The 15,528-nt window shown below is 35.8% G+C and overlaps 1 protein-coding gene across 5 annotated transcripts in view; it reads right to left on the bottom strand.

The window, feature by feature from the left end:
- Positions 1–15,528, bottom strand: part of USP45 (ubiquitin specific peptidase 45) — a 65,255-nt gene that overhangs the window by 31,579 nt on the left and 18,148 nt on the right. For all 5 annotated transcript variants that reach the window (XM_058566581.1, XM_058566582.1, XM_058566584.1 and 2 more), the window contains exons 6-8: positions 7,424–7,566; positions 6,925–7,020; positions 3,118–3,248 (exon numbers count right to left, since the gene is read on the bottom strand). In XM_058566581.1, coding sequence (XP_058422564.1) covers positions 3,118–3,248; positions 6,925–7,020; positions 7,424–7,566 — 370 coding nt within the window. The remainder of the gene's footprint in view (positions 1–3,117; positions 3,249–6,924; positions 7,021–7,423; positions 7,567–15,528) is intronic.

Here is a 15,528-nt window from a genome sequence, read left to right as displayed (position 1 = left end):
TACTAATACCCCTCCTTGATAAGAACTTGCAGAAAAAACTAGGAATGAGAATTTCCTCAACCTGATGAGAGGCATCTATGAAAAACCTACAGCTATTATCACACTTACGTATGAAAGATGAAATGCTTCGCCCCTGATACCAGGAACAAAGCAAGGATGCCCACTTCACCGCTTCAACATTGTACTCGAGTCCTTGACAGTGATATAAAGATAAGAAAAAGATATAAAAGGATACAGATTGAAAAGGAAGAAAATGGTCTTTATTTACCAATGATGTTATTATCTACATAGGAAATCCCAAAGAATCTACATACATAAAGCTGCTATAACCAGTAACTGAATTGAGCAAGCCAGCAAGAAACAAGGTCGATATACAAAAATCAACTGTATTTCCATATATTTGCAATGAGCAATTGGAAACTGAAATTTTTTTTTTTTTTGGTGAGGAAGATTGGCCCTGAGCTAACATCCATGCCCATCCTCCTCTATTTTGTATGTGAGGTGCCACGACAGCATGGCTTGATGAAGAGTGCGTAGGTCCGCGCCTGGGACCTGAACCTGTGAACCCTGGGCTACCGAAGAGGAGAGTGTCAACTTAACCACTACACCACTGGGCCAGCCGCTGGAAACTGAAATTTTTTTAAAAGCACCAATTTACAATAAATGGCATTAAAAAACATGAAATTCTTAAAGTAAATCTAACAAAATACGTGCAGAATTTGTTCTCACAAAATTTTCATGAGAAAAATCAAAGACTTAACTGAAACAATATGTCATAATCATGCATTGGAAGACTCAACATTGTTAAGATGTCAGTTCTCTCCAAATTGATCTACACATTCCATGCAATCCCACTTGACAAACTGATTCTAAAACTCATATAAAAAAAGCAAAGAACCTAGAGCAGTTTGGGAAAAAAAAAGAGGAAAGTTCAAGGACTCACACTATCCAATTCCAAGATGTACCATGAAACTACAGTAATCAAGACAGTACAGTACTGGGGTAAGGATAGACATAAAGAGCAATGGAACAGAACAGAGTCCAAAAACAGATCCAACATTTATGGTTTAAATCTTCACCTGATTTTTTTTTAAATCATTTTTCTTACTATATATCTCTTTTCAAAGTAAACACAATAAAGCAAAAGAAAGTGAAACTTTTAAATATTTCAAACAATGTTTGACCCAATAATCCTATTTATCCTATAGATATACTCTCACAAATGCAATAAGATATATATAAACACATACACACACATATACACACATATATATATACACATGTAAAATCAAATAAGTTATATCCACATGTACTAATATGGAAAGATGTACAAAATACACTAAGCAAAACAATTTGCAAACAATTTATATATATCTGTGTATGCATAATCACTTTCGAAAATAAATAAGAAACATAACAGTTTGAATTTTTATCTATGAGCACCCATTACTTTAATAATTTTTAAAATTTTATAAATCTTTATAAAACCAGAACAAAATGATGCAAAAAGTTATTTTGGGCAGAGTCAAAAACAAATTTCTAAAGCACATAACGTCCTAAAAATTTTTTAACTCTATGAAGCACCCATATCTCTGAGACTATTTTAAGGGATTTTTTGTTCTTCAAGCTTTGAAAAAACAGCATTTGCCAACCAAATGAAACATATAATAAATCCTCTATATTTTGGACTACATTTAAAAGGCCATGGTACATTATGTTAAGTGAAATAAGCCAGTCACAGAAAGACAAATACTGCATGATTCCATTTATATGAGGAATCTAAAAGAGTCAAATTCATAGAATTAAAGAGTGGAATGGTGCTTGCCAGGGGCTGGGGTGAGGAGGAAATGAGGAATTGCTAATCAATGGGCAAAAAGTTTCAGTCAAGCAAAATGAATAAGCTCTAGAGATCTGCTGTTCAATATTGTACCCACAGTCAACAATAATATACTGTACACTTAAAAATTTGTTAAGAGGCTAGATATCATGTTAAGCGTTCTTTCCACAATAAAAAAGAAATTAACACTGGTACAATACTATGAGATAAAATAAAATATAATACCATGGCACAGATAACTAGCTTGAATTAAAATACAATTTTAAAATAAAATTTTGTAGATATACAAAAATGCAAGTTCATGTTGAAAGACTTTTGTTTCTACATATTTTAGTAATTCTGGATTATACAAGTTTATGGGCCCATGACAGGGCCCATTTTTAATATGTTATATGTTGTGTACTCCTGGATTCTAGCTATCACCTGTCACAAAGTAAGCTTTCAATTTTCTAGATGAAGGAATAAATTAATGCATTAAAGTCAAGTCAGCTCCTTTATGGTGTGTGTTTATTTCCAGGCACACAAGGATTTTGTTGGGGTTTTTTTTTTGTTTTGTTTTTTTGTGAGGAAGATCAGCCCTGAGCTAACATCCATGCCAATCCTCCTCTTTTTGCTGAGGAAGACTGGCCCTGGGCTAACATCTGTGCCCATCTTCCTCCACTTTATATGGGACGCCGCCACAGCATGGCTTGACAAGCGGTGCCTCGGTGCGTGCCCGGGCTCTGAACCCAGGCCGCCAGCGGTGGAGCATGCGCACTTAACCGCTATGCCACAGGGCTGGCCCCAAGGATTTTGTTTTTAAACATACTGTAATATCTTGAGAAACTCACTTAAACTCTATTTGCCTCATAGCTCATCTTTAAAAATAAGGAAACTAGGTTAGATGATCTATTATAGCACCTTTTAAAGTTCATAATTCTGTAATTTTCTTACTTTATGTACTACATCACAGGCTTCTGAGTCAGGACAGACCTTTATTTGAATCCTGGCTCTGTCACTATGAAACTAGGTAAGCTACTCAACTTCTGTGAGTCTGTTTCCTTATATATAAAACGGGGATAAACAATCACTTCTTCAGCGTATTATGAAATAAAATTTACATAAAGCACAAAGCTGCAACTAAATAAATGTTAGTTCTTTCTCTTGGTGGTCTAGGCAATCACAGCAATGTTACAGTAAGAGTGAAACTACTCATATTACGTGATAAGTACATTAGAATTTTGTATATTCTACATATAGAATTCTCATGATTATTTATATTAAGAAATAGATGCACCCACTTCTGACAAAGCTGATTAAAAAGAACTGTAGGAGAAAGTGGTCCTTTTTCAGTCTCCTTCATGCTGTGAAGAAACAGGAACAAGGCTGAGGTCAATGGTCCAGGGCTTGAAAGTTCCAACACTAATGGGTCCTTTAAAAATATGATCAACTCTATGTCAGAAACATACAATTTTAAAATAAAATATTATTAAAAATCTAAGAGTTATACTTTATTTAAATGATCACAACTAAATCGCCTCAAGTGTATTAAGAAACTTTATTCCCTCCTATACGAAATGAATATACAAAAATGGAAAATGGAATTAAATGCCTTACCTTGAAAAACACAGGTATTCTCATACCCTCCGCCCTTTACTTAATGAAACTATTAGCTGAAGAGTGAAATCACCAGTCTTTAGTTGCTTTTAACTGTCCCTGAATGTGCTCTCCTAAAAGTAAAATTACTCACGCACCTGATTATTTGTACATCTTCACAAATAATCACAAATTACATTTAGTAGCAAAACTCTATACCCTTCTTTTCTCCAAATATTTCACTAATAAAACAAGGAATTGGAAATTATGTCATAAAATTCGTACCCCATCTTCCGCTTTTAAAGGGCAGACATATAAAGCTTGACAAAAGCAGCTAAAATTGTGTGAAGGATCAACAAACCTTTTTCTACAATTTTTTTTCCCCACCAAGTTTTGTTTTTTAAAATTTGTCTTCACCAGTAACCCCCTCTTCTTACAGACAATGAATAAAAAGCAGATCCCAAATATAATCCTCAGACATTATAGAATGTCATTTTCTAAGACAACTATCAAATATGTTATCTCATTCAGGTATTCATGAAATACATGTTACATATATATTTCATACTAACCATCCTTAAAAATCCACCATCTAGCTAAAATCACAGAAAGGACAGGCTATAATTTTCCACAGCTTTTGAATATCAAAAGTGCTTTCTGCCATGTTAAGTACAGTGAAAGTTACCTCAGGAGTCAAAAATAAAATCTAAGGCAGTTTCAAAGGCCAAGCACTAAGGTATAGTATCCTCTACTCCCAACTAAAGCATTTTTAGATGAAGCAAAACCACCTTCAGAATTAAGTGAGTAAATAACCCTAGTTTTTAAAAGCACACAAACTTTGAAAACAAAAAGTTTGGTGATGAGAATGTAATATGGATGAATCTCGCACACATGTTACAGAAAGAAGCCAAAGACAAAAGAGTACATATTGTATGATTTCATTGATATATAATCTTAAAACAGGCAAAACTAATCTGTCCTGTTGGAAACCAGGTTAGTGGCTATCCTTGCGTAGTCCTGAGGCAGGAAATGGAAGGAATCTGAAGGGGGCTTCCAGCTGCTGGTAGTGTTCTGTGTCTTGAGCAAAGTGATGGTTAGTTTCAGTTCAGTGTGTTCAGTGTGTGAAAATTCATCAGCTATACACCTATGACGTACTCTTTTCTTATGAATACTTTAAGAAAAAGGTTTTTAAAAGTAAGCACACTGCTGATACGCATATAAATATTAACAGACTGAATCCAGCAACATATAAGAAGAATAATTCATCATAAATAAGAGGGGTTTGCCCCAGGAATACAAGATAGGTTTAACATCCGGAAAAAATCAATGTAATTTACCATATTAACAGAGAATAAAGAATAACATAAAGATAAAATAAATAATTACATATGATAATGTCAACAGATACAGGAAAAGCATTTGACAAAATTCCACATCCATTCATGATGAAACTCTGAGAAAACTAGGAATAGAAGGGAATGTCCTCAACCATATAAACAACGCCTACAAAAAACCTAGTTAACTTTATTCTTAATTATAGTGAAAGAGTGAATGTTTTTCCCCTAATTTAGGGATTAAGGCAAGGATGTCTATTCTCATCACTTTTGTTCAACATGTCACTGGTGGTTCACACCAGCACAATAAGGGGAAAAAAAAAAAGGCATACAGGTTACAAAGGAAAACTGGTGATTGAAAGAGTAGTGATCTACACAATAGTCCCATAGCTCAGGTCAACTGTATGTCCTAAAACCTAAGACCTAAGGTTTGAAAATTTCCCTCTTAGAATGACACAAACCTCAAGTGATCAGCTATAATATCTAACTGCCATATAGTAATCTTGAGACACAGCTCCACACGTGAAACACTTAAACTTAACATTCAATAACATTTAATAGGAAATCTTTTCAAATGACTAAGCATGAACTTCCATTTAGTAAAGCAGTCTTCACTATCTCACTATACTTTAGAAGAGGGCATTGGGATCTACCGTAAAAATTGTAAGAGGCTGAATAGGTAATGAGTTTACAGGCTACCTTTTCAACAAAAAAAATGCAATATTGTCCTTCAAAACTGCCTCCTCGGAAGAAAAATCTAAGATTACTACATTGGACTAAGAATTTTTAGAACTCCTTTTCTTAAGTTTCCAAAAGCTAGATCATGAGCTGTATATACACTCTCTCTCCCTCTGAAACACAAACTCGAATCAATTTCTAGCTAAAATCATTATTACTAGTATCAATGCCCTCCAACCAATGACCACCAGGAACATATCTGTAGTTGAACAAGGTGGATTTATTACTTGTCGCACTGGGAGAGAACACACACCACAGGGAACCATAGGGTGTCTCAATAAGAAGGTATTTGAAAGAACGCACGTAGGATTGGGTAATTTGGGAGAAGAGTCTAAGGAAGTGGAGGTCTGCTCTCGATTGGATGCTGCCAGAAAGTAGAGGTAATTCTCCGGTTGGGTATCTCGATAAATCTTATCTTTGGGGGCGGAGACTAGAATAAGGATAAAGCCATAACTAGTAAAGAAGTAGCAGTCACTCATTTTGGCCGAGAGAGGGTGTTGGGGATTTTCTAAGTGATAATCTTGTTTTTGTCTGTGTTCAGACAAAATTATGAAGTAGCCCTGCTTTGTCTCATTTTATCAGTCTTAGGGTAACCTAGCCTGAGGTTGGTATTCTGTGAGATTGTTTGAATAACAGGGCCTAACTGTGGGTGCCAGGCCAGCTTCTGAATGTCAAAAGCTGTTTTTTTTTTATTTTTCACTAGCTTAAAAACCCATTATCAGACTAGGCTCCAAAAAAATCTTTAGATGCTCACTATTAAAATTAAATCCATCTTTAAAAAACAAAAACGCTGGGGGCCAGCCCAGGGGCATGGTGGTTAGGTTCGCACACTCTGCTTTAGCAGCTCCGGGTTCACAGGTTTGGATCCCGGGCGTGGACCTGTGCACCACTTATCAAGCCATGATGTGGCGGCATCCCACATATAAAGTAGAGGAAGATGGGCATGGATGTTAGCCCAGGGCCAGTCTCCCTCAGCAAAAAGAGGAGGATTGGCAGCAGATGTTAGCTCAGGGCTAGTCCTCCTTACCAAAAACAACAACAACAACAAAAAACAAAAGAAAAAAATGCTATATTTAAGAAAATGTCACCAGTAACTACAAAACAGGAGTCCTAGTCATTTTGCTCAACAAAAGTCAAATCCCTTTTGTTTTTTTCTAGTATGTTTGCTTGAAAGCTGCCTCAATATTTTTGTATTGTTTGACCCATGACGTGTGTGAACCATACCATATCTTAAAGTTATGATTTTAGAAATTTTAAATCTGATTGTTTATTTTCACAAAATGCTTTTGAACTATTTTTTCAAGTCCTCTGACTACCATCTCTTGTTTGGAGATAGTCGATATCTATAGTTGATAGTTGTGCGAAATAGGAGAGAGAGATTTCAGCAATATCAGCGGCTCATCTGAAAAGAGCGATTATCCAGACAGTTATACTTCTTACCAGCTGAGAGTCTGAGGAAGGAGAAATCTTGAGTTTTGTCCCATTTTCTTTGATCTCATTCATCAGCTCAGTAAGAATGTAAGACTGTGCCAAGTTCTAAAAGAAAACAAAAGTAAAGGCTTCTGATTCAGTTATAATTTGTCTCTGATTTTATGGAATACTCTCTCAAAGTTTCAAATTTCAGCTAGTACAGCAAAAAAAATTTTTTAAGTTTTAAAAATTTAATTGAATAGATTTTACATTAAATAAATGTCACTATTACTGACAGAGCCATGGAAAAATACTGAGAAGACCTTTCAGATGCACTGTGGAAAAAAAAAAAAAAGGCATATGTATGTGTATGACAATGGCTAATGATAGCCTAAAACAAACAAAGAGAAAACAGAGAAATTTCTGGATTAACATTTAACAGTCATCTGACAGTCTACACATGTGCCAATAAATACAAATTAATTAAAATAATCTTTCACATTTTAGAAAGCTTTCTGATGGCTCTTACCTGCAAGACTGCATTAAAAAAGCAAGTATTTCCTAAATTCGTAATTCCTCTTACAGATGTTACACTGCTGCCTTTTCTTCCTCTCATCTTTTCATCTGTTTCACATTTTTCTTCACAAAGTTTTGAGATTCTAGAAAATGCACCTAAGTTAGAGAAAATGTAATTGACATGAGATGTAAAATTAAATATATATCATCGGACATAATTTAAATATATTATTTAAAATTAAATGAGATTTTTCCGCTGAATCAGTGCTCCTGAAGGGCAAGAATACAAACACAAATAAATGTCTCTGGTTTGGTATCTCACTGCTAAAGCAATTAATTTTAATTCATTTTAAGACACACATCTGTATCTCACACCACACTGCAGAATAAATTCCAGATGAATTATTGCTAATTAACTTTTAAATGTTTGGCTGTATGTCTCTCCAATCAGATTGATGGAGATCACGGAATGTCTCTTATGATTGCTCTTTCTTCCACAGGGGTGTGTGTGATGCTGGGGAGAACACATGTAATAAAAATTCAATATAAATGAAAACTTATAAGATTAAACAGCAAATATAGACTTTTGGCTCTCGCTGTCTCTGATGAGATCTCAAGAGGAAATAAGTTAGGACATCCCATGCTCACTCTGCCCTTCTGCACAACAGCATCAAGGGAGATGAACGGGATGCAGGTGGCCCTGTTCTCAGGGACAGGAGCAGGAAACAAACACTATAAAGAGAAACTTGAGTCTTGGCTACTGGCAGACTCATGTCATGCACATCCTGTTGGTTCAAATACAACTTGACTTGGCAACTGTGACTTTTGCCAAAGAAAAGGCATCCAGATATGGGGCTCGAGTCAATCAAGTGGGATTATTAACACATTTTCTCATAGGGTTTTCATAAGGATTAAATGAGCTACTATTTGCAAAGCACCTGGCATGGTGAGCACTATGTAAGTGTGTGAAAAACAGCTCAGAGAGCCCTCCCAAAATTGTTTTTGTGCCAAAATCCATATCTTTATGAGCTATCTTTCATGTCCATTATTTATCTGCTCTCACTTCTTTCTTCTCTTTAATCATTTCCTGTACTTTCTGGGTTTTTTCTACTCAACTTTATCTCATTTCTAATTGGATTTTCTGAATTGCTAATATGAGTTTTGCCTTTTATATTGACTTTGTGGTTTTCATAATTTCTTAGCTTTTCTTTTTAACATGTGGAAACATCTTACCTTATTGAGAAAAATGAACTGATGGTTTCTAAGATGTTTCTTTCAATAAGCAAATCTATTGTATGGAAAAGACTTTTCTTTCAAGTCTGAACTTTTCTCTTATCCTGTGATGCAATATGTCCTCATAAACCCTATTACCTGTTTTTTCCCCTTTATTCTTGTTTGTTTACTCTTTAAATATTATTGTTGTTACTGGATGTCCGTTGTCCAGATACTGAAGAGTAGTTTTTAACACCCAACCCTAGAATTCTTCGTAAACACAAAAAAGAACTAGCAAGATAAACCTCTTCTCCTGTCCTCCAGATCTTAAAATAGGTAACAAGAATTAAACTGCATACTACGGCTTGGGGACAAAGGTTGGTACAATCAGTGGAGAAGGTCACTGAAGTGCCGAGGCCAGGCATGCAGAAAAGGAAAAGTGGGAAAAGGCCAGACACTATTCAACCTGCAAGTGAATGTAAAAACCAACCAGAAAAGCCAGATTAGTGCTAGAGAAGCGCTACACAAACAAGAGGAAGCCCCACAAGGATCCTGGCTGGGTTTGCAAATGAGAGCAGTCCATCTCTTAATTTTATCTGGGATTCTAACTAGAGCCTAGAGTCGGCTTTACAGCTGTTGCCACTAGATGGTTTCATAGTGATTTTTAAGAGACTTAAGATGAAAGAGTAATTACGTCCAAGCATTACTCCATCTTTTTGGGCAAGGCAGTTACTCTGATTTTACGTTTACAAAACTCAGTCTCAACAGATTAAGTTATTTGCCCAAGGTCACAATGATAATCTTTTGCTTATGAGTCCATTGTCATTTTACTACTAATTTTTCTTCAGTGATTTATATACAATAAGAATTATAAAAGAAAGTAGGGCAAGATTCTTACAGATTGGGGTATATGAAACCCTGAACAAATATGACTCCTCAAAAGTATTTCCTTTAGTTAACATTCTTAATAAATGTCGCCATAATATTTTTTAGCTTATTAACATAAAAACAGAGCAGTTGGGGGAAATAAACTACATATAAATACATAACATACATATAAATATGTTTATTATTCCCTTGGGAAAATACTTCCAAAAATAAATTATATTTCAATCTTATAAGAACAAATAGCATTTTTTAAACTGTAACATGCAAATGATTTATGTATCTGTACCACATTTACTCATCAGTTTTCAAAACATCTGGGATAGCATCCTAAAGTAAACAATGTTCATAAGACCATCTGGACAAAACTGCAGGCAAAAAAAAAAAGCATAAACATATGGAAAAACAGATTTTAGCCTTCCCTTCAGCAGAAAGGGATGACAAATGTCGAACCTCGATATATCCACGCTTCACTGTGCGATGCTTTTCAGCACCACCTGGCTCTCCATGCACAGCCACCAAATATGGACAGCGCTGCCAGAAAGAACATATCCACAGGGCAATGGCAATAAAAATAGTCTATTTCATGGTTAAATAGCCACTTCACACAAGTGGCAAGGGTCTGTTTGTTGACTTTTACATGTAAGTCTGTGAGAATATATTCAAAATTAATTATGCTATTAGACTTGAATATTAAATAGATCAGATAATTTAACTAGAAAATAGAATGACATTTTCTAAGAACTATTTAAATGTGTTTTATTTACAGAGTGAGTTAAAAAAAATAAAGTGCAAGTTTTTCGTTTTACTAAGTAGCACATTTATAAATTGTAACAATTCAAATTCAATTGATTTATCAAATGTCCATTGTATGCCAGGTACTATATGAACCACTATAATTATTATTATCTTTTTGTGTGTGAGAAAGATTAGCCCTGAGCTAACACCCATTGCCAATCCTCCTCTTTTTGCTGAGGAAGATTGGCCCTGGACTAACACCCGTGCCCATCTTCCTCTACTTTATATGGGACGCGGCCACAGCATGGCTCGACAAGCGGTGCAACGGTCAGTGCACACCCGGGATCCGAACCCACAAACCCCAGGCCGCAAAAGCAGAACGTGAGAACTTTACCATTATGCCACCAGGCCGGCCCTAACCACTATAATTATTTATACTTAATTGCTTCTGATTTATGACTAGAGTAGAAGGAATTGATATACAGTGAACAGCACAGAGATATTAAACCTTAAGTTCATGATAACATCTTAGTTAAACTTTTAGAAACTAAACATATGTTTGCTCACTAACAAACTGTCAGCTGAGAGTTTAAGATTCTAGTTTAAAATAAGGGTGTCTGGGGCTGGCCCCATGGCTTAGCAGTTAAGTGTGCGCGCTCCGCTACTGGCCGCCCGGGGTTTGATCCCAGGCGTGCACTGACGCACCACTTCTCCGGCCATGCTGAGGCCGCGTCCCACATACAGCAACTAGAAGAACGTGCAGCTATGACATACAACTATCTACTGGGGCTTTGGGGGAAAAATAAAAAAAAAATAAAAAATTTAAAACAAGGGTGTCTGAATCAGTCTCTCAATTATTTGACACACAAACAGGTATGTGCATTTAATAAAAAAGCAATTTATTACTTCTAATGAAGGATGACTATTGATCATTTTGTTTTTAGAGACAACAAAGCTTTCTCCACCTGGCAGTGATTTTAGATCATATCCACTTTAAGAACTCTTCCTTCATAAACACAGAACCAAATGCACTAAGGACTGAACTTCAAGATGCTTTGAAGTATAGTACAATTAAAAGGACAAAGCTGCTACAGCAATAACAAAAGAAACTATACCAAATTTTGATTATCAATCATTTGTTTTGTTCTCCTCAAGTTTCCCCAAACCCATGAAATGCCCACAGTTAGAAAGAATAATCATAGAATTTCGGAGTTAGGTTACTTTATTAAAAGGAATTTACTCTATCTCACCTTACTTATCTCCATTATGTTACCAACACTGTCATCAGACACTGCAATTTTGTAACAAAAAAATATAAACCCCAGAAAGCAAAAAACATTGAGAGAAAACTTCAGGTATTCTAGATAAATTTTTTAAGCTGTTTTATATCTCTGTAGTTGACCTTTAAGAGTATAATTTGAGTACTCAAAGGGTAGCTGGTTAATTGTGTAGACCTGATAGGCTTTGTACATACGTCAGGTCTTGGCAAGACAGAAAACTAGTTAAAGCACCAGCAAAGCAAAAACAAAAACAAAAACCTGTTTTCAACAACTTGGCTAAGACTAAGACTACATAAAAAGTATCTTAAGTACCTCAAATTTTTCTACCATAAAAATGACTCCAACACAAAGATCCTGTAACCATCTTTTTTTTAAACCAAGTTTAAAGATATTAAATCATAAACACTCAAATAAAAAAACCTAACGTACCAGAAAATCTTAGGTGAATATCTTTATAATCTTGGAGTACAAAAGACTTTCAAAGCATGACCCCAAAGGCTAAAAAACCATTACAGAAAAGATTGATAGACCTGCAACAATGACATTAAAAACTTCACTATTGCCAAAAAAACAAAAACACCCTAAAAACTATAAACAAAGTTAATGCCAAAAAAATAGGTATTCTTGTCAACTATACCCTTTGTATAATCTTTCTGGAGGGCAGTTTAACAAGTTACCAAAATTTAAGACATGTTTATAAATTGCCCAGAAATTCCAAAAAATTTAACCTTTGGAAATAAAAGAGCAAGTACACAGAGATGCAGTTTTGTTTATCATGGGAGAAAACTGAAAACAATAAGAGTGGATTTGTCGTCAAGTAACATTAAACGTCTCTTTTTTCTCAAAGGTATAAATATTTGTGAATTGCCTTGGTTAATCCAGAAGAGGAACACTGGTGCTTGCCGATGCACTTTGCTTATTTAAAGAAAGAGTTTGAGAGCATTATCTCCTCTGATAATTGTCCCCACTGTAGAGATGATAATGAAATCCAGGCACACAGCTAGTTAGTGATAGAGTAGATTCAAACCCAGGCAGTCTGGCTTCAGAAGCCACACACACAAGCATTATGATCTACTAGCTGTCTGTATAATAATGGATGATAAGATTAATGTGTGATCATTTAAGACACTAACAAAATGCTAGTGGTGATATGAAAGAAAAGGCCACTACTCTTAAGCAAAAGCAGGGTGTAATCAATTGCTGGATGTCTTTGGTGCATGAATTTATAGCTTTATTAAAGTTTACAGCAGCCCTTCTCATAGGGTTTTCAAAAGAATTAAGCCCTAATCTCCTAGGCACCCATTGTATGCAATTAGCTTCTCCCTAAGTATCCAAAGGTACTAGTTAGTGCTACCTTCCAGAGAACTGAGAAAACAGTCACTCACATATTTTCTGTGTTCTGTAGTTTGGATGAGGAACTCGGGATTTAAATCTCTACAGGTAACAGTAAGTTGTTTTTCAAATGCCCAACATCGTTTTGTCCCTAACCCCTTTTATTTTTATTTTTAAGATTTTATTTATTTATTTATTTTCCCCCCAAAGCCCCAGTAGATAGTTGTATGTCATAGCTGCACATCCTTCTAGTTGCTGTATGTGGGACGCGGCCTCAGCATGGCTGGAGAGGCAGTGCTTCGGTGCGCACCTGCCATTCGCGCCCGGGATCCGAACCCGGGCCGCCAGCAGCGGAGCACGCGCACTTAACCGCTAAGCCACGGGGCCGGCCCCTCCCTAACCCCTTTTATACATGAAAATAACTATTTCTAGTACTTATTCTGAAAATGCAAATGTCTTAGGCATACAACTGTCACTTTATAAAACAAAATGTATTACTTCAAAAAAAAGTTCAAGTATTACATTACATTCAAATTGTTACTTGTAAAAAGGCACAATATTATTTATCCTTAGATACACTGTTTCAGATCCCAAGTACCATTTACTTTTTTATTTCAAAAGAAGATACAGCAAACTTAGACTTAACAAAACCAAAAGAACCAACATAACTCATGTCTCTTTACACCAAGAATGAATTTAACAGAACATAATATTTTATGCTCTCTTTAAGCTCCTTGAAAATGGCATCCCACCAGTATTAAAATTATGGGCCAAATTTATTGATTTAGAAAAGAATGTGGGATTGTCAATCATCCATCTAGTTTGTGAAAAGTAAACCAATATTCAACGGTATTATTTCACCAGGAATTCCTGTATTCCATAAGTGTTTGTAGAATACTTACGTGACATTTACAAGACTATCAGAGTGACAAGCCTTTCCGAGAATATTAGCCTACTTTTTAATAATACATATTTCTGGATGGGTCTCACAAGAAAGTTTTCTCGCTCTTTTTCAATCTTGTGTTATAGATAACCTTGTCATTATATGGGGATTTTATCTGTTTTTAGTTTTCTGGTATGTGTTTGAGGGGGAGGGTATGGAGGGATTTTTTTTTTAAAGCAAATCCCAGCATCAGATGTGAAATCTACACAGCTGTAAGCATTCTTCTGGGAACCTGCACTGGGGTCCCCTCAACTGTTTAATGCAATTACCTAAACCAATCATGTAGTATTAATGTAATTTGCCCATTTCTACAGCTGAAAAGAAATTTAATCTTTAAAGAGTGGTAAAAAGGAAAACCTTGCTGCCCCACTACTCCTCTACCTTGGAACCAAACAATAATTAACTCACCTGTTTATTCTCAAAATTCCACTAACTCTTAGTTAACCATCAGCTTTGGAAATCTTTATTTAGTCATATAATAAATTGATAATGCCACACGAATGGGCAGGTATCATACAACGGCATTCCTATCTATCTCCAAACTACAGTCAAGTGATTTTTCTAAAATATAAAACTGATCATCCACTTCTCCGCTTAAAATCCATTAGTGGTTCCTCACTGCCTGCAGGATAAACTCTAAACTTACAAGGCCCTTCAACATCTGTTCCTACTTACCTCTAGAGTCTCACCTCTCACCATCCCTCAACGTCTGAAAACTCAACCTTGTAGCCCTATAAGATTCCCTGAACATATCAAGATCCCTCGTCAATGAGCCATTTCCTCTGCCTGGAACACATATCCCTTCCTTCTTTGCCTAGCTAATTTCCAGATATCCTTCAGCTCGGCTTAGAAGGCTCTTCCTCTAACTAGAATTCTGGCTCCTCCAGTCTACGTTAGATACTACTCCACAGTGTTCTCATAGCCCCGTGTACTTGCTCCATCACAGCACTATTTAAACAAGCAATTATAATTAAGTGTGATTTGTCAGTATCCCTCACAGAACTAAAAGATTAATAATAGCAGGAGCTGAGAAACAGCTCTGTCTCATTCACTACTGTATCTCCAATATCCAGCACAGCATCTGGCACAAGGTAGAAACTCAAATCTAGTAAACCGAATGAGTAAATACAGTAATTTTGATTTTAATATTCAGAATTTTTTTGGTGAAAATGCAAAGCTTATCTACTACTTCAGTACAAACTGGAACATGCTAGCTCAGTTCAATTCAGCAAGTATTTACTGCCTAGCCACATGAGAATCAAAAAGAATATAAGCCAGGGTACAATCCCCAAGGAAGGTACAGTTTTATAAATAAGACTCATATACATATGAAAGATAACCACCACAAAGCCGTGTGTTATTAGATTCTCAAGTATGCTGCATAGAAGAAAGAGAGATAAGACAAAGGATTGGGAAAGTGTCCTCGAAGTAGGATTTGAGTTGAGCCGTAGGGCAAGTAAGGCTGAAGACAGAAAACAGAAAGACAGAAATGGGCAGTTCAGCAGTTCTGAGAGTGGATCTGAAAACACCCTCTTCCTTTCAGGAGTCCTGAAGGTCAAAAGTATTTTATAATAAGCCTAAGATGCTATTTGCTTTTTTCACTTTCATTCATTCTCAATTTTACAATACAGTTTTCCAGAGGCTACATGCCATGTGATATCACAACAGACTGAATGCAGAAGTAGAGATGAGAATCCAGCTGCTTCTATGAAGCAGACATTAAAGAGA

This window comes from Diceros bicornis, chromosome 23 (assembly GCF_020826845.1).
Source record: "Diceros bicornis minor isolate mBicDic1 chromosome 23, mDicBic1.mat.cur, whole genome shotgun sequence".
Taxonomy (NCBI): domain Eukaryota; kingdom Metazoa; phylum Chordata; class Mammalia; order Perissodactyla; family Rhinocerotidae; genus Diceros; species Diceros bicornis.
Note: the sequence above shows the minus strand (reverse complement) of the source record. Positions and strands in the feature narration are given on the sequence as shown.